This window comes from Thunnus maccoyii, chromosome 9 (assembly GCF_910596095.1).
Source record: "Thunnus maccoyii chromosome 9, fThuMac1.1, whole genome shotgun sequence".
Taxonomy (NCBI): domain Eukaryota; kingdom Metazoa; phylum Chordata; class Actinopteri; order Scombriformes; family Scombridae; genus Thunnus; species Thunnus maccoyii.
Window position 1 is genome coordinate 11,060,040 of NC_056541.1, and position 19,971 is coordinate 11,080,010.

The window sequence follows — 19,971 nt, forward strand, 5'->3', positions numbered from 1 at the left end:
TATTAAAAAAAATATGAAGCGCACACACCCATAAAGAATAGATTGTTTAATTACCAAAATTGTAACTCGTGTACAATTCCCTGAAAAAATAATGACTGATACAAACTGTTAAGACAGTGGTACAAATGATTTCCCCTCTGTTTTGATACAGTTCATTACATATTGAAAAGGTTTTTCAGAGCAGTTTTATGGTAGAATTTATTCAATGATGCACAAGTGTTTTGTGAAGCTGTTTGGAGACCTAATCAAATTAGAGTCTCGCTAGTTGTATTTCAGTATAAGCAGAGGGGATATGGACAATTATATTTCATTCCATGGAGTAATGAAAACTGGAACTTGATTAAACAGAAATCATACAGTGAAGAGGAAATGGAAGACACCAGAAAAAAAAAAAAAAACACAGTAACTGTCTAATTTGAAAAATGTGATTTCTTGGAGACAAAAATGGGACTAGGCAACGGTGTGAAAGTAGTTTCATCCCTCATGGAAAAATGATTTCAACCACATGACCCTTTACAGTTACTGGACTCGAGGTCCTGTTGAGATGAGGACAAACTGATAGCAGCTTGAGTTTCGGGAAAGCTTAGAAATCCTCTTCGGCATTCCGACTCCTGGACGACTTGAGCTCTTTCAGACGCTGGATGCACTCCTCCACACTGCGCTCGCCGTGGACTTTGTTATCCCTGGTGCGTACATTCACAGTGTTGCTGGTCTTCTCCTTTTCTCCCACCACTTTTTCCATGTAGAGAAAGATGCAAAGAGGACAAAAAAAAAAAAAAGGGAAATCAATATCTAGATAGACAGTGAGGGAGAGATAACAATAAAGACAGAGAGGAATAAGTGACAGATGGAGTGTGTTGCCACTGACCCAGGATGAAGTTGTATTGAGCCAGCTGTGCGTTTCTGATCTTTTTGTTCAGAGTACATCCGGGGTCGAGATCCACGTCAGTCATTAAGCCACTGTTGTGGAATTCCTGCTGGACCTGCAACATTAACCAGAGAAACGACCCACAGTTAAAAGAGGTAAGTCTACATCAAGCATGTTGTAAACAATTAATTCAAACTTCCTGGTTCATATGTACTGTAGTTGTGAGCACAGTTTTCCAGTGAAGGATTCTTAGGTAGCTTTTCTGGATTAATAGTCGGCTTGACTGTATGATTGTATGACTGCTCGTGTCTTCCCCTGTTTCTTTTTTTTTTTTAAAGCAATGCTGTCTCGTTTTTGATGTCTGCAATATAGACTGCAGTCTGATGTTACCATAACCAACACAACAGATGGCACAAGCTAATAAAGCCCAAGTTATCCTCCTCCCATTCATTTAGTTTTCTCTACAGACTTTAATGTGCAAAAAGCTTCAGAATCACTGACAGTATTTTATGTGGTTTTGTGCAGGTGACAGTAAAAGTTCATGTATACATCACAATAAAAAAAGTATAACTAACAGAACCATATAACACAGGCTTCACAAGTAAAACAGAAGGGCTGTGACTAATCATTACTCACATAATGATTACTCAAGTAGTTTTTGTCTTATTTTGTCTTATTTAAATCATTGATAGTTAGAATAAGTAGCTGTGGTCAGTGGTTACCTTCTGAGCGTACTCATCACAGGTCGGTCCGACAGGTACAACCATCACTTGACGAGGAGAGAGCCACAGAGGCCTGAAACAGAAGAGAAGAAGACACATTTGATTTTAGTCGGTGAGCAGAAAAGCAGGTCGGGCACAACCTGCAAGGTACCTGTGCAAATATTTACACAGCTGAGCTGCTTCTATCAAAAAGTCACTATCAGTGCTCATAAATAACTGTGATAAAAACAAAAATATAAATGCCTGGAGTCAAAGCCCTTTTGACAAATCTTTTTTTTTTTTTCATTCACTGTATACAAACCATTTTCCGCCATAGTTTTCAGTCAGAATAGCAATCATCCTCTCTACTGATCCCAGGATGGCTCTGTGGATGATCACCGGCCTCTTTTTGTCATCACCATCGTGGCTACGAAATCATTTTTAGGAGACAATAACAGTGTTAGCAGCAACCAGGACTCGCATAAAAGAGAGAAATCAAAAACAGGAGAACAAAAATGATCATCTGGAGGAATTTGCATGTCATTAGCATTCCAGCTGTACGATTGTTACTTTCATTCTTTTTTTTTTTTTTACAAAACAAAAAGGCTGGTTAAAATAATGCACCAAGACAATTGGTTTTCAGGGACATAAATCAAAGAAACACAAAGATGAGTGCTTCTCCTCAAATGGAGTTTCATTTAAGCAAATGTCTTTTTTTCTTTTTTTATGCTATAGCGTCACTTGATTTTATAACATATGTCTCAACATTGATTTCTTAGTGTGAGAGATCTACAATTTTAGATTATGTTAATTGTATCACAGTGTTTCTATTCTATTCTATATTCATTCTATAAAATATATGAAGATTTGCAGCAACAATATATTGTTCTGTCTTTTTACTTTTATTGATAAACAGAGGTAGATGAATTACCTAACAAATGTGAGGTTGAAGCGGATTGGTAGCTGGAAATCAAGCTGAATTGTGGCACACTGATGGTATCTGCCGATGGCATCCTTGATCTGGATGTCGATCTGCAGAGAAGGACAAAATGGACGGTAAATAGACGGTGCTTTTCCACCTTAATGGACAAAGTTATTTACAATTTGCCTCTCATTCACTCAAGGACACTGATGTAGACCGGAGGGGCCAGGGATCGAACCACAAACCCTCTAATATACGATATGGACGCTCTACCTCCTGAGCCACAGCCGCTCCTATCAAAATGACCAAAGCGACCTTCATGCTGTTTCACAATTAAAGTATATCATTACTGCAGCACATGCTCACCTTTGGTCCGTAGAAAGCTCCGTCACCTGGGTTGAGAACCCATTTCTCTCCAAAGTCATTCAAGCTGTTCTCCAGTTGCTGTAAAAAACAAAACAACAAACAATTACTGCTTTGCTATAATATCGATTGCTGACCAACATGCGAGTAAACAGTGATGTTAAGCAAAGCTGTACATTTAGACCTGACATTTACTTCATCTGGAACCAATCACTGAACTGAGAAATGTTAACGTCTCAATAATATTTTATGGTTGCTTGTGGGAGTTAATGAGGTGAGGGAAACATGCACCAAGTTCTGTTCCAGTGACTTTGCCAAGTTTACAACTCCTTTTTTTTGTGTACATAATTTTCCACCTTTGTGCGTGCAAACATTAATCAGAAAATAGTCAGTGCTTTAGGTGGGAAATGTTTTCCCTCAGAGAAAGCGTCCTGATAGGTCAAGCAAGACAGCTGTATATTTTTTAATAACTACAACTGGTATTCAGATATTACTGCTATTCTGAGAGCTGTGACTCGCTATTAATTAAAGAAAGACCGAAAGGCAAACCATCATTTACGAATGCAGTCGGTAAGAAGCAGCACAATCTCAATAGTCTTTAAAATGATCTGTTCTCTTCCGTCCATAAGCAGACTACAAAGTGTTTAGTATTTAATTAGTTCCTGTGGCTGTTGGATTGATTGTTCATGAAATAACATGTTAAAAATAACTTCTATCATCAGTAATGTTCTTCATCCAGGGGGCAAATGACACACTTGAAAATGCAGTTAAAATGGATCACTGAGGAGGGAACGATGACACAACCGACTAAACCAAGGAAAGAGATGAAGAGGAGTTGTTTAAAGCTTATAAAATACCTGTGCATGTAAATATAACCAATAATTACAGGTAAGTAACGTTAACTACATCTTACCCTGCTCACATTTTATTATTGGAAGATTATAGTTGACCTGTGAGATGTAATATCTCACTGGTGAAATGAAACATACTTGTAACAATCAGATCAAGAGGAAAACGAAGTGAAAAACAATCTTGCCCTGCTGTAAAACTGAATGCATGCTTTGTCTGGGTCAACAGATTTTCATTCATTCAGAGCCTGTCAGTAAAGGTTTACTAGATGAAGAAACAATCTGAATGTGCTTCATACACTTGTTAAATCTAATCTAATAAAGTATTCTTGTGACAATTGATCTAACAGTCAACATTTAATTCTGATTGTACAGATCTAGGGTATATTTTAGATTTTCCCAAGAGAGACCGTCGTTGTTTCATCTAATGCTGAAAGCATCAAGTAAATAGACTCATTATCACTCAGTGTAACTCACCCGCTCTTGTTATCACTTTGTTCACACTAGTTTGAAACATTACCTGCTCTCTAAGAGCAACTTATAGCTGAACCTAAGATCTAAAATACAGAGCTGGTCCACAGAGAATGAATATGATTTGACAGCAAAGGCAGACAGTGATACAACCAATTGAGATACTCTGGAGAGTTAAACAGAATAAAACTCATTCATTAATGTATAGACGTTCTTGGGAGTCTATAAATCACAATCTGTTTTCTGTCTGTGGAGTGGCGCCAGAATTTCCATCTTAATAATATCACAGGTCACTATCTTAATTCTCCAGTGAGACTTTGTGTGAGTCGTTCACTTCTTCGACTATATGCAAAAATCAAGAGGCGTTCTGATTACCTTCTCTGCTTGCTCCCAGACCTTGGGGTCTCCCAGGAATTTCTCTGGTTTTGTGGAAAGGTTGAGCTTGAAAGTGAAGCCAAACACATCATACACAGTCCGCAGGAAGTCTAGGCAGCCTTTGATCTCCTCCTCAATCTGGAATCAAAAACAGCATGAAACAGAATTTGCATCATCCATCTGGACATGGCTGCGAATTTCACTTCTGGCTTAATACCCGATTACATCTTTGTTTGTTACAGTGTTACTAATGAATGATGTAATGAAAAAATGATGATTTGATTTTTTCCGGCAGCTATAATTGTGTAATTAATTGCTATTGGAGGTGCTATTTTAATTCTGGAGTTAAAATAAGGCAATCATACACATGCATGTGACAAATCACAAGTTTTAAGCAGCAACAGCGATATTAAACACAGAAGATCAGTTGGGAAAAAATGGATCTCCTCCACCTTACAGGGGAAAAGTCTCTCTCCTAAATCTAAGTTTGAAACTGTTTTTTTCACGTCTCCATCTGGAAACACTGATTATAAACCTCAAGGCATGTATCAGAACATATCTGCAGTCTGCTTTAAGGTTGTTTTGATTTTGTTAATAACAAAAGACAATAATAGTACAAGCGGTGCTTTCCAGCTGCAGCGATGAAAGTGACAAATTAAAAGTGAAATAATTTTTGTGCAAAGTGCAATAAAATAATTAAATATTCAATCGCCTAATTAATTAAGAACTAATTAAGAAGACTCCTTTGCTTTCCAAAATCCTCTTGTGTATCAGTATTGGCAGGGCTCCTTTTTTTGGGTGGAAGGACTTAGCATGCAGCTATTGGAGTTCTCTCACTTTATCTGAAAATGTGAGAGACTGCTCACTGACCACATTACCTGAATTCATTCAATAAACTGTACCAGCAAGACATTGATGTACTGAGAGGCTTCTACAAAGGAAGCAATTTCTCTCTTAACTGTGTAATAGCTTTGTTTTGTTCTTCACATTGTTTAACTTGCTCTGAAGAGTTTTTCTTGTGAATATGTGGTGTATTATTTTTAAATGATCAATATAGAAAGTGGAGACAGTTAACCTTTATCGTGCTTGTACGACGGAAATTTGTGTTGTGTGAACTTAACGTGACTGACTAATGTCACTGTATCATCGGCTGGGCCTCACCTGGTCCATGGTGCAGAAGATATGAGCATCGTCCTGCTGGAAGCGGCGGACACGGGTGAGGCCAGTGAGGGCTCCCGACAGCTCATTCCTGTGCAGGACGCCGAAGTCGGCCATGCGAATGGGCAACTCTCTCCAGGAGCGTGGCCGGTGATCAAACATCAGACTGGTGCCAAACAGAGAGTGTAAAACAATTAAAAACACATCAAAATTCAACTGCTAACTGCAGCTTTGAGTTATCAGACTAACTGAAAATTGCTCTGCTGCTTTAACACTGTGAAAGACGGAGTTCAATATTTGATTTAACTGACATTCAACGCTTTGACAAAATGTGTTTGCGAGCTCAATTTCCATTTCAGTATGATCTCCAGAGGGGGTGCCTTTGTGGATAGCACAAGGACCGAACAGTAAAAAAAAAAAAAAAAAAAAAGATAAAAGATTTGAATACAAAGAGCTGCAGTCTGCCTCTTTACACTGCAATGCAGCATTTAGCACTAAATTGAACTGGGTCATTCAAGAACTGAAAACATGGCAAGACTATCAGTCTATTACAAGTTGGGCTGGATGACTAGATGACAAATTACAGCAGTGAAATGTCAAACTCTTTTATAGATTGAGGGATAATAAACCCACTGTGCAGTTATAAAACTGTTCCAAGTATATGGAAACATTGCTTGATGGTGCTCTCTTGTTTGCTATGTTTGGTGTTTTTAGATATTCAACTAAATATTGCACCCAGGTTAATATTTTTGCAATGTAACAATACTACTCGGAGCTCATGTAATGTTGCAAATGCATTTAGTGCTTGAGAAGAACAAATCTGCCTCCAAAAGACTAAAAATATCTATTTAACCATTGCAAAAACTTGATAAAACAATCTGTAACAGCAGACTTTGAGGGAAAAGAAGGCTTCACCAGTGTCCGGGGCAGTTCATGGGTTTGAGTGCGAAGGTCTCCTTCTCGGCCTCAAAGGAGAACATGTTCTCGCTGTAGTGCTGCCAGTGACCGGAGGTCTGCCACAGCTTGCTGTTGTAGATGTTGGGAGTCACCACCTCCTGGAAACCTCTCTTCCTGTACTCACTCTGCCAAAGACAATGTGTACATGTGTCACAACTACAAGCAACTGCTCAAAACAATTTCTGTCAACACAACGGGGACTCGCCGATAAACAGCGCGTATGCCCCCAAAGGATACATAACTCTGCAAGCAAAGAGTTAGAGAAAGCAAACTACCCCGAATAATGTTTATACCACTGAATATTTGCATCCTTGTTTGTTTTCACATTGTGAAGGAGATTTGGGTAAACAAGAAATTCAGCATTTTTGTTTTGTTTTTTTACATATTTGTCAGTTTTATAGAGCTTTATTGTACCTTGGGTCGTTAGATGTCAGTTTTAAAATTCCAAACCAAAAGCTGACAGCAATAAGAAAATAAGTAATTTGTTTGAAATCCCGGCAATCATGTACACTACAAATATTCAGATGTTGGAGGTGTTTGTTGCTTGTACAAGCGGAGCTGTTTTTCAAACAAACCTTATTATTCAAAGTCCCTTCAGTCAGACATTTATTTACCACATAAAAGTCAAATTACTTCCAATTTACACTGCACAGTGCACTGTTGGAAGACAAAGGAAGTGAACGTTTAAATGAAATTAATTGTGTGGCTTTTAATTATGAAGCAGGTGCAACATTATTCTTTAATACTGACAATTACTTCATGTATCACTGCGTTCAATTTATTCTAAATAAATTGGTTCAAATATTAAACCATTTTAAATTTCATAAATTAGTTTTTGACAGTGAGCAAAGATTTTCTATTATCTGGCAAGTTAGATCTGTTAACATCTATTTACAGTATTTTAAATTGTGGGAAAGGGGGTATGGAGAAGATATTACCTTGATATGATCGCAGATCTACAAAATGTCTTATTATTACATTTTACTTGTGAAACTACAACTAAGACTTGATGCATTTCAAGAGCATGATATAAGTAATGCTGCATCAACATACAGTATAACTTGTAATTATTTTAAATTGCAGCACTTCTAATATATCTTGTGAATGTATAAAGCCATTATTATTGCACAGTCTGACTGAAGGCGACACACATCTGTTCTGTCCTTTTTCCTCCAACTTTCTGACTCATACCCTTTGTCCTTTCTTATATCTCAAAGTGTAGAGTAAAAATCACAGCAACTCTCCACAGCTCTGACTTACTCTGATGAACTCAATCAGGGTGTTGTAGATGAAGGCTCCCTTTGGCAGGAAGAAGCAGCTCCCTGGACTCAGGTCGTGGAAGAAGAAGAGGTCCTGCTCCTGATGATGATGAAGAAGAAAAAAAAATAAATGTATAGGTCACTATGAGGGCAACCAGTCTGGATTTTATTTGAGATAATGAAACGTCTCGTCACATACTGTTGTTAATATAACTGTTGTCTAGCAATATACTCCTGCTCAGCTCACTTTTCCACACCTGTTATTATATTAAATGAATGGCAACATCACACAACTGTCGACTCCCTGTCAACAGTAAATGAGAGATTATTAGTAAGAAGTAACTGAATGGGTTCACTCACAGCTGACAACTTTATTTCCAAACATTCTCAGTATTTATTTCTACGCTAAGAAAAAGCTCAATTCATTAATAAATGAAGATGAACAACTGTCTAAACTCTGAAAGAAAGTAAGTGATACTCTCTCAAGTGTTTGCCCTTGACTTTTAAAACCCAAGAAGCTTTTCTTGTAGTAGGATGTTTTTTTTAAGCCAGAAAATGTAACCACACTGCTGCAAATGCAACTGCTGTATATTTTCACACTGTTCATAAATGTCTTTGAAGATCTGACACTACCTTGGCTCATATTTCTAGCTTTAGAAGAATTCTACCTGTAAACAACAATATTTGTTTTGGGTATTTCATCACTGCAAGTCTGCAGTCAAATCACATCTTCACAAACTTCAGACATATACCTAATGCACTAAATAAAATTCTTTAAAAAGGAGGGAAGAAACCCAACGGGAAACTATTTCAAAACTGCGACGGACATGAACTCTTCTTCTAACATTTCAGTTACCCGGCCCAGTTTGCGATGATCTCTGTTCTTGGCTTCTTCCTGGAACTTCTCCCACTCTTTCAGCATTTTGGGGTCAGGGAAGGAGATTCCATAGATCCTCTGGAGGGTTTCCATGTCCGCCTTTCCCTCCCAGTATGTAGACGAGTTCTAGCACACCACAGATACGGGATGTTAGCTTTCATCATATTTTTTTGGCCCATCTTATCCCTTGAGAATAAAGTGTAAGGTAACTCTGCTCTAGAAATGGGGACAGATGTGCTTACTGACAAATATTCTGGGCATATACTACAGTACATGAACTCATACTTCAATCAGCAATCAATCCACAAATACAGTAACACTAGGTTAAGAAATAAAAAGCTCACCTTGTGGATCTTAAGTGCCTTGATTTTTCCAGTGTGTCTCACATGGGGTCCACGACACAAGTCAATTAAGGGACCACACCTGAAATGAGTTTTGAATATTCTCTAAACAACAGATGTGTTTCAAGGACCAAATACGTATCAGATGACATGGAAACAGGAATTAAAAAATATGAACTCTGACATGCACAGGTCCCAGACTCACCTGTAAACGGTAGTAGTGGGAGTGGTGACTTTCTCGTTCAGAATGCGGCACTTAAACTTGTTGTACTGTCAAGAAGAAGAGGCGGTTTTAGATTTTACTACTTCTGCAATGTTCCTCAAAGGAAGTTTTCTTCATATGTGTTAATGCTGTGAGATACCTTGAACATTTCCAGCAGAGTTTCCTTTTTTATCTCAAGTCTCTCAAAGGGCTGCTTCTCCTTGATGATTTTCTTGCACAAGGTCTCCAGACCGGGGAAGTCGTTGCTCGATACGCCCCTGTCCAAAAGTTCAAGAGGTAAACAAAACAGGAACAGTACCATCCAACAATACCACTTAGTAGCCTAGGGCTGGGCTATACTGCCTATAAATAATATCACAATATTTTTAGGTTATATCGCGATACACGATATATATCTCAATATTTTGAAATCTCCAAACTACTGTAAACTACTAAAATACTGAATAAACTACTGTTACAATAAAGTCAAAGTGCTGTTATAATAAAGTTTAAGTCCTATTATAATAGCGTAAATAAAGTACTGTTATATTGAAGTTAAAGTACTGTTATGACAAAGTTAAATAAAGTACTGTTATAATATAGTTAAATAAAGTACTGTCAGATACAAAAACACACACTTAACCTCACCTACATACGTTGCACACACTCGCCCAGAAGAGTGTTCTGGACAGGCAGGTGAGTGTGTGCGACGTATGTATGTGAGTTTTTTTCTTTTTGCGTCTGTGAGAGGGAGAGAGCCAGAGGAGAGAGCGAGAGAAGCGAAACACCAAAATGAGTCTCATGCCAGCGGCTTAAAAAGAAAAAATTGTGACAATTTATACTCATTCGCGATATAGTCATTTACTACATCTCATGATCATCAATTGAGTATATTCAATATATCGCCCGCCGCTAGCCTAAATTAATATTTAAATTGCCTCCAATGCTAAATTTAGCCTGCCAGTGTTTCTATAGGGCACCATGGATGTAACCAGACCTTTTGTTCACCAATGTAATTCTTTGACTGCCAGAAACTGATAACCTCTGCCAAGCACGGGCAAATAGTTCGAAGTCCTTGGCCTTAGGGCTTCAACAATGTTAAAATATCCTTGCAAAAAAACAGTCTTCAAGAATTCCATTAGCATAAAATGACTTCATTAAGGAAGATGTAGAATTAATTAGACAGCGCTCCTCACGCTCTCCTGCAGCCTGAAGCAGGGAGAAATGTATCTGTTTCAGGGAAAGGTCAAGTAAAAAAGTTGTTTACGAGGAGGAAGTGTTGAAATTTTTAAGGGATTCTCAACTTCAGCTTCACTGAAGTAATCTCTAGTCCGTGGTTTGAATAGATTTGGTTTTATGATTCCAATCCCGTGTGCAGATATAGAAAGATGTCATTTCAAATCCACACCCAAGAAAAATCCAGCTTGACAGCATCAGTGTCATTGCAGTCCACCTGTTCTGTCTTTGCCACTGGTCTTTGCCACTGGTCTTAGACAGTGAGGCAGAGTGACAGCTGTTAAGCCTTGAAGTACACACCAAAATAAGTCGGAGCTGAGGAACACACAACTAATTATACAGACAAATCTGAACCCAAAGCCTGTGCGACTCACTCATTGTTGTCCAGGAACATGTCGTAGTAGAAGCCGCTCTCGATGGGGGGACCATAGCAGAGACAGCCCCCATACACCCTCTCCATGGCTTCACCCAGGATGTGGGCGCTGGAGTGCCAGTAAACCTTAAGAAAAAGGAAAAAAAAAAAAAGTACTGCCTGATTAGTGAAACAGAAGCAGAGTCAAACTCTTTGTGTTAATTAAGTCAGTATCATCGTGGTGGAAAATCAAGATTGTTGACCTTTATCATCTATGCCGATATTAAAATCATTCACTATGTTGCAGACTTTTTTAAAGCCTTTGAGACCATTTAAACCACTTAAATAGTGTAAATCAATTCTTCTGAATGCTGACAACACAAAAGATATGTCTTAAATGTGCTAAAAAAAAAAAAAAAAAAAACTTGCTGACAAACTGCAATAAAGCAAATTGACTGAGACTTTGGATTATCTTAAGTACTTAACAGTGTCAACTGACAACTGCTTCTCCTTCTGGTAAAATGTTCAGCACTTTGTTAAGACAATGAAGATAAAATTGGGCTTTTATTTTAGGGACAAGTCTAGTTATTCTCGAGAGACCATATGCTGCCACATTTATGACAGTGGATGATTACAGCAGTGTTTTATATTCTCTTAATGTCTTTGTAGCTCACACACTTGGTGAATCACAGAGCTTTGAGCTTTACTGTTGATTGTAAACCTCTCATTCTTCACTTTAACCTTGCATACACAGGTCAGCCTATGCTATTTACATACCAGGAAGGGTGAAATATTTTGCATTTGTCATTGGTTGGTGAGTATTTTGGGTTAAATAGTGATGCTCAAAAGGGCTTCAAACTGTGCATCTGAAGGAGATGTTTAGGGTGAATTCTCTACAATCCAATCTACTAATTCATGGGTCATTCTGTGTCAAATCAGATAAGGTTGTCTCAGATTTTGATCAAACCTTGTCTATATCATGAATGGGTCCCAAAACCAAGGCCTGTAAATTATTTCTGTTCAAAGCGATGTTGGAAGCGATGTTTGGGCATTAATATCTTGAAGTATTATTCCTAGCCTCACCAAACTTTGCAGGATGGAAGAAGACATGAAACATGTGTTCTTGCCAAAACCATTAAAAGCCTGTACTGCATGCCATTTTATTTTTATAAGGCCCTATATTTGGAAAAACGTGCACCCCCCTCCTCCCCCAAAAGCAAGAGTGATATTGAGGGTACTACAAACCCACATTTTTGCACCAATATGATATCAATCATTATTTTTTCTGCAAATACAGTCTTATTAATTTTTGTGCAAATATTTGAGGTCTTTGCTACCAATGGACATAAAGATTATGAATAAAACAAGGTGTGGTAGCATATTTTGGTCATTTTCATAGGACCAAAGTGGTATGTGGGCTAGCTAGTACGAACATGAAAATGTATGTTGAGAAAGCTTAATGTCTGTTCATTTAGTGTACAAAGTGCCAATGTCCTTCTGTTTTTCCTTCATACAAAAACAGATACAGATTTAGAGAGATATTTTACTTATGGCAGAAAAACGTCCATTTCAGAATTACATTTTTTTTGCCTCAGTATCTCCATGGTTATTGAATTCTTGGGTCACAGGAATTGTAAGAAATGAAGGATAAACATGTTTTCAGTATGTTCATTGGAATAGATGGCATCTGACATGGCATTCTATCAATGTTTCAGAGGCTGGGACACACATAAGTACAGATAATAAGAGAAGACCTTGCTTCTTCATTACAGACATTTTTTCCTCCCCAGAGTTAAAACAATGCTTTCAACTATGTGTATTTATCTATGAAGGGAACATAGAAGGACACTTTGTACACTAAATGAACATACATAAAAATAATTAAAGATTGTATTTGAAGAAAAAATGATGAGTTATACTATATGAGGGCAAAAAATAGGTTTATAATACTCTAAATATCACTCTTGTTTAGCAATTTTGCACTTTTTTTCCCAAATCTAGGGCCTTACAGAAAATCAATAGGCATACAGTACAAACTTTTAATGGTTCAGTCATACTGAGAAGTTGTTTGTCTTCCATTCTACAAATTTAGGTGAGGCTAGGAATAATACTTTTCAAAATAATAATGCCCAAACTTAGCTTCGCAGATAAGGCTGTTTTAAGAGTGTAAAAATTAAAAAATATCAAGGGCCAAAGAAATATAAAAACATTGGAATTGAACAAAAATATTTTACAAGCCTGAAGGCCCAAACGCACTAAAAGCGATAATTAACGCGCCTCATTTAATCTGCGTCATTTGATGCTCCAATGGCGCACTGCAGGCATCAGATTTGAAATTCCAACACCACAGAACCAACACAGATTTGTCCTGTTGTTCTTTGTATTAACTGCTGTATTAGTTGGATGCAATGAATGAATGAAAAGGAGAAATGCAGAGGAGGAAATTAAATTAAGAGTGTCTGTTTCCATAGTAAACCATCTGTTGAGTGTTTGATGGTTATTCATTTATGCTGTAGAACATAACCGTGAAATAATCAGAATATAACATTTTATTTCTCTCATCCACCGGCTTTATTCTCACTATTGCTCGCTCTCCGCGCTCAACCATTGTCGCGCTGTCTCTCTCTCTCACCGGTGCTCAGCTGGCTTGCGCTTTCTCTCTCCTTCTTAGCTGCAGAGAAAACAGCTTTGGTTGCTGGATCCTCATTTGACACTCCAAACTCGAAACAAGGTCAGAGTCAGGGCATCAAGGCAGTTTGATGCACCTCATAATGCTTTCGGTGCGCATTCGGCCATTTAAAACGACAGGGGTACTTCAAAACATGTGTCAGATGCTTTCAGTGCATTTGGGCCTTTAGTTTTGGGACCCAAACATTATATACACAAACTTTGAATAAAATCTGAGATGGTGCTGCAACCACTTTCCTGGATTCTGTCTGATCTTACATGGAATGACCCTCATATGAAGGGGGGGGGGGGGGGGGGGGGGGAATCTAAATCTAATAATTGTTTTAGACCAGGGCTGAGGTGGACTTACAGCTTGAGCTTCCTCATCATCAAACTTGAGCAACTGAAGGCTGCAGTCATCTTCCAAAGGTCTGTCCAGATCCCACACACCATTGTTCACTTTGGCAATCACTGTGTTGTCTGCAAGGCCTTGACTAGACAGTAAAACATGAAATATTTAACATCAAATGAATCTGTAGATATACATTTATATTTTCTTATTATAATTACAAGTCCACTTTAAAACAGACTAGCCTGGTTAAAAGTAGCCAAATATAACATCTTCTGTGACATCCTGTACAACTAACATTTAAAAATGTATAACATAAAAGTGATATTCAAACATTAATATCACATTAACCATAAAAAGCTCCAATACTTATTTATCTAATTGTTATTTGATGTAGAACAAAGTAACTAGATGTGTGCATGCATGTATGATAATGGTGCATGAAAATTAAGATTTTTAGTTTCAAATGTCATTGCTGTGTATGAATTTATATAAAACTATCAAAATCCACAAGAAAATCAAATTCCACATCATTGCAATGACAGGCAATAAGTGATATATTGATATACTTCCCAGCCTCACATAGATCTAGGATTTCTGAAACTTTGCCATCATGTACTGATTAAGTGACACTAATGTCATCACTAGACCTACAGTATGTGTAGTTTAGCTGGTTTTACAAGGTGCATGTTGGTTTGACGGACCTGCTGTAATGTGCCAGTGGAGAAGGTAAAGGGATGCTGCTTATAGTACAGGTTAGTCCTTTACATCTGAAATTCCAATTAACTTTCCACAAAAGGTTGAAAACAGCACTCTTACAATGATGGTGATGGAACTGTTAAGCTTTCCTCAAGCTTTTTACTATGTTTATCATGTAGTCTGTTCATGTGACCTTTGGTTATCAACATTTAATTTCTGTTTACACACTACTAGCACGTATTGGACAATGCTGGCAGAAAACAAAAAAACTCCACATCTTATCAGACATCGATCTCATTATCACACTGACCTGATTCCACAGGCCACCTGGTATGGCGTAGTCTTCCAAGACTCAGCCTCCACCACCTTCCCATCGGGCAGGGTCACCTTGATGGGTCGGCTATCCTTTGCAGCCCTCTCAGTCATCAGGGCATCGTGCTCGGCTTTCAGCTTTGCGTACAAAGTGAGACGCTCCTCAATGTACTGAGGTGCCGGCGATAGCTGGACACCAACAAAAAAACAAGGTGTGAGTGAATGTGATGGTAAAGGACAATGCTGTCATTGTGTATACTTTTCATTGTGTGTTAATCTGTACAAATTGTCGATATAGATGGCTTTACGTCCAGGTGGTAGAAATGAAATGTTGTAAACCATTTTCTTTGTTTACCCAAAACAGCTTGTCTCATCATCTTCTTTGTGTAATTAGTAGATGACTCACCCTAACCAAACATCAGTACAAAACAGTGAAGGTACAAAGACATACACTGTGGACTGTATCAATAATCTCAACCATAAAGCCTGTGGGTGGCTGCTTTGAGGTGCAAGAGAGTTCATTAGGAAGGATCTATACAACTTGTAGACGTACTGTACAGCATAGTTTATGTTCCTCTAAAACAAGTAATATGTCCACTTAAAATATTCACATAGTTTCTGCCTCTTGATTTAGCAACTCACCTCAGTTTTACCTCCAGAGTCTCCAGCAGCATTTTTGGCCTTTTTCTTGCCGCCATCTTTACCACCTTCAGTTCCCCCCTGTCCAAATATCACACAGTTTACACACAGTACAGATGTGAAAGACACACACCAACACGATGCTTGAAAAAAAAAATCACTAACACTATACAAAGATCTGTTGTTTTAAGAGGCCTTCCTTATTGGTATTTGATTAGCCTTTATAATTCATGATAGTTACAATATGACTTAAGAACTTTTACATGAAGTGCGGTGGAAAATCCGGCACAAAGTGATCCAATAAGAGTTTATAAATGGTTAAAGCCACCTTACAGCGTCCTCCAAGTTGTAACGCACACTGGAGATATTAATAGAAATTTGTGGGAGTTCAAACCAGTTTTTAAAGTAAGCTTTGCATGAAGATGCATTGGGTGTGTGCCGATTTGAAGAGAGAACCGACCTGCTTCATAAAATGGTCTTAAGTGTTATTCTTACGTGAGTTTAAGTCTACCTATAAGCAAATAAACATTAAATTGCCAGAGTTTTGAATAGAGTTTGGCGTAACGCTCTCTTCTTAGCCATACGTGTTAATAGCCAATGTTAACTGAGGTTGGCCAAACCAAACTAGCCGACTGGGGTCGCCAGATTGCAATGTGGCATTACTTCCCACTTTAGCAGATTAAAACAAACGCGGAAGTAATGCTTCTGTTATCTTGAGAGTAATATTGTAGGTGAAACCAACATAACGTTATCTATAGGAGCTTGCTAGCCGACGCGTTAGCACCACATTGCTGACAGCATGAATCTGAATACTGGCTAGGCTAGCTGTTAGCTGGCTAATATGACTGAAATGTAGCCCGTCCTGAAAACAGAAGAATTACCTTTTGTCCTCCTCCCACTTGTAATTCGCTCATTTTCTCCACGACAGTCTGATCAGCCATTACAAGTGAAAAGCTACCCCACTTTAAGAGATAACTTTCGCAAGTCTGAGCTACCGGTGTATGAACTGTAAGCAGTCAAGGTGCCGGGTGAGGGCTGATGACGTTTCCCGGGTGCCAATTTTTTCCTAGGATGGCGAAGTCATGGCCCACCCTACTCTGCTTCTGATTGGCTGGTACTCGTTGCCTTCGTTGGTTGGGTTGGTTAGGTTTAATCACGAGGAGTGAGATTGGTTAAGATTAGGATAAGAATATCAGAGTAAGCCAATCAGAGGCAGAGTAGGGCGGGTTATGACTTCGCCGTCCTGGGATAAAAAATATCGCCTCCCGGATATTGCGATTCTGATGCAACATTGCTGTAGACTTAAACCCTCTTTATATACAGTCTATGAGTTAAACAACCATGGGTGTATAAAGGAGAATTCAATTGTAACTTTGTAGCCAAATATTGGTCAGATTTTAGTTGTAATTTCCATCATAAACATCATTTTAAGTTTTCTGTTTAAGATGTTATACCATATTTTGGAAAATCCAACTGATTTTATTGTTAATGTGATGATTATAGTGGGTAAATGTGGGTTTTATTCAGTTTTTGTGAATTAGATGACTTTTTTGAAGAATGTTCTTCCTTTGTTTAAGTAACATTTGTTGTACTTCAGCCGTGCCGTGTGCTGTCGTTTTGTTATTATTGTATGTTCTGTTTATGCTCCATACCATGTGAGCATGGTCTTGAGTTACATAAATAAATAAATCTCATTTTACAAAAAAAAAAAGAAAATACCAATACGTACAATCAATTATTATAATAATATTTTTGGAAACATATAAAATTGTCTTTATTTTATTTTGATATATCTATTGATTTACTGTATTTTCTTATTATTATCATTTTTATTTTATTTTATTTCATTGTTATTGTCCTTGTCCGTCTATTTTGTATTTCCTGTTACAAGACTAGATTCTAAGGTAAATTCACAATATGTAACATTTGGACTGCGATGAAATGGAATGTGTTATGATAAATAAATAAAGTCTTGATAAAAAATAAAACATTGCTGTAGACTAGTAGGTGGTGCTTTGTATGACAGATGATAATATCAGCTGTTTTCCTTCAGATCAACTCCTAAACCTTTATGAAAGTACATTTAGCTTAATAAAACAGTCAAAGAATTCATCATGGTAGTCTTTTGGGGTCCTTGATACCCTTTTTCAATGTTTGCCATTATTTGTCACAGCAATAAATGATACAAACATAAACCATTCCCAGATGTTAATCAGCTTTTACCCAAAGCAATAAACAAAGTATTTTTTTTTTTTTTTATCTCTGGACCACACCATAGTTAGTGAAACTTTTCAATGTGACTTTTCCTACTTTTGAAGTTGGAAGTAGTAAAGCAGTTTCCTTGTTTTCAAGTGATGGTAGTAATTATGTGATGTGTATACTGCCTCACATAACACTACATGAACATCATCCAAGGCTTATTTGGCAAAAACTGAAAACCATGTATGAAATATATTTACCCAGTATTCAAAATATAAATGGTTTAAAAGCCCAGTAAACCATTTTATCAACATCATTATCAGGGCGGCCAGGATTTTAGAAATACTGAGGTCATGAGTCAAAGTCTCCACAATACATTTCCATCCCCTGTTAATACACTGAAATTATAATAATAGCCTTTAAAATGTTTTAATGTGAATTATTAATGTTTTATCTAGTCAGTAAAATGTCCATTTATACTGTCTATGAGTTTTATTTCCCCACATGGACGTCTCAGTGTTGTTTCAACATCTTTTCCACACCGCAATGAAATTCTGGTGGGGGAAATACTTTGTTTTATTGGTCTAATAGTAGTCAAATTTGAATATATATAAATAATATTAAGCATGTTATCTCAGTACTGTCAGTTGTAGCTTTGGCCCTAATGATCATCCTCATCAAAACACCAGCAAAAAAAAGAAAAAGTCTGTTGGAGAGTTTTGTGCAGGCAGCAAGCACAGATATTTTCTTGCAGAATATGTAGTTTTCTCTAGTTTGCCTTTGCGAACTTGATAGTGTTTCGCTGTGGTGGTCAGGATGTAATTTATGGGGGGTTTTCTGGATGCTGCTTCATTTTTGTGTGTGTGTGTGTTTTTTTTTGCACCACATGGTGAGCAAGTTTTAATTCCAACCAAACTTGAACATCTTAAACATGATTGTTTAAAACATGTGACATGGCTCAAATTAATAAAATCACCTGCTGTTGTATTTGGCTGGAACAAAACCTGCAACAATCCTTAAGGCTCACTGCTACAGTCTTCTCATCAAGTCGGCAAGTTGTACTATTAATAATTAATATTCTGATAGAGCTATTTTTGACTATTAGATCATTTGTGAGGAGTAAAGAGACGAAACGAGGCAAGATAGATGTCTTATTATGCCACCAGCAGTTGGTTTCAGTTGAACTTTCTGTTGCTAGTAGCAACCATTTCTGGCACAGTTCTACAGCTGTCATCCAGCCTTTTGTCAAATCTGAGACCAAGCAAATATTAACAAGCATTGTTTACCTACTCCACAAATGCCCCAAATGGAGCACTGGCTTATCTGTGTTTTCTTATTTTAACTGTGCTGTGATTGCTAATTTGTTCATTTTAAAGCACCAGTGTGTAGGATTTAGTGGCATTTAGTGGTGAGGCTGCAGATTGCAACCAACTGAATACACCTACCCTCCCCCTCCCCTTCTAAGCATGTAGGAAAACCTCCGGTGGCTGCGAAACTCACGAAAAATGTGAAAGGCCCTCTCTAGAGCAAGTGTTTGGTTTGTCCGTTCTGGGCTACTGTAGAAACATGGCGATGCAACATAGCGGGCTCCGTGGAAGAAGACCTGCTCCCTATGTAGATATAAAGGGTTCATTCTAAGATAACGAAAACACAACAATTCCTATTTACAGATGATTATACACTTATTAAAACATACTTATGAATATTATGTTCCATTTCTGCCAAGTCTGTTCTGTTAGATGCCTCTAAATTTTAAACACTGCACCTTTAATTTAGTTTTTCTACAGTACAGTTCACTGATAACCAAACTAGCCACTATGCTAGCTTTGTTGCTAATGCAACATATGTAACTAGGGCTGCAACTAATGATGATTTACATCAGTTCATCTGGTTCATCTGTATCGATTCTTCTATTTTCTTGATTAAGTGATTAGTTGTTTGGTCTATAAAATGGTGAAACATGTCTGTCCAAAGTGCCACAAAGCCCAAAATGACATCCTTAAATGTCTTCTTTTGTCCCGACTCACAGGCCACAACCCAAAGATATTCAGTTTGCTTTCAAAGAGGACTATAAAGAAACCAGAAAATATTCAAATTTGAGAAGCTGGACAATTAATTGATTATCAAAATAGTTGGCAATTAATTTGATAGTTGAGAACTAATCAATTATTCAACA

The 19,971-nt window shown here is 37.6% G+C and overlaps 1 protein-coding gene across 1 annotated transcript; it reads right to left on the reverse strand.

The window, feature by feature from the left end:
- Nucleotides 1-31: 31 nt before the first annotated feature.
- On the reverse strand, nt 32-16,653 carry tars1 (threonyl-tRNA synthetase 1). Its single transcript, XM_042421239.1, has 19 exons — nt 16,478-16,653; nt 15,600-15,677; nt 14,956-15,146; nt 13,968-14,091; nt 10,953-11,077; nt 9,503-9,620; nt 9,346-9,410; nt 9,144-9,222; nt 8,779-8,925; nt 7,924-8,022; nt 6,622-6,788; nt 5,710-5,872; nt 4,549-4,686; nt 2,858-2,935; nt 2,501-2,601; nt 1,892-1,996; nt 1,591-1,663; nt 869-983; nt 32-732 (listed from the first exon to the last, which is right to left on the reverse strand). The coding sequence occupies exons 1-19, from the start codon at nt 16,535-16,537 to the stop codon at nt 584-586; spliced, it is 2,175 nt and encodes a 724-aa protein (XP_042277173.1). The 5' UTR covers nt 16,538-16,653; the 3' UTR covers nt 32-583.
- Between the last annotated feature and the right edge of the window lie 3,318 nt (nt 16,654-19,971).

Coding starts and splice junctions, on each gene's coding strand:
- tars1 (XM_042421239.1), bottom strand. CDS start 16,537: ATGGCTGATCAGACTGTCGTGGAGAAAATGAGCGAATTACAAGTGGGA. Junction 2,936..4,548: donor TCTGGGAGCAAGCAGAGAAG/GTAATCAGAACG, acceptor TGTTTTTTACAG/CAACTGGAGAACAGCTTGAA. Junction 2,602..2,857: donor GAGCTTTCTACGGACCAAAG/GTGAGCATGTGC, acceptor CCTTCTCTGCAG/ATCGACATCCAGATCAAGGA.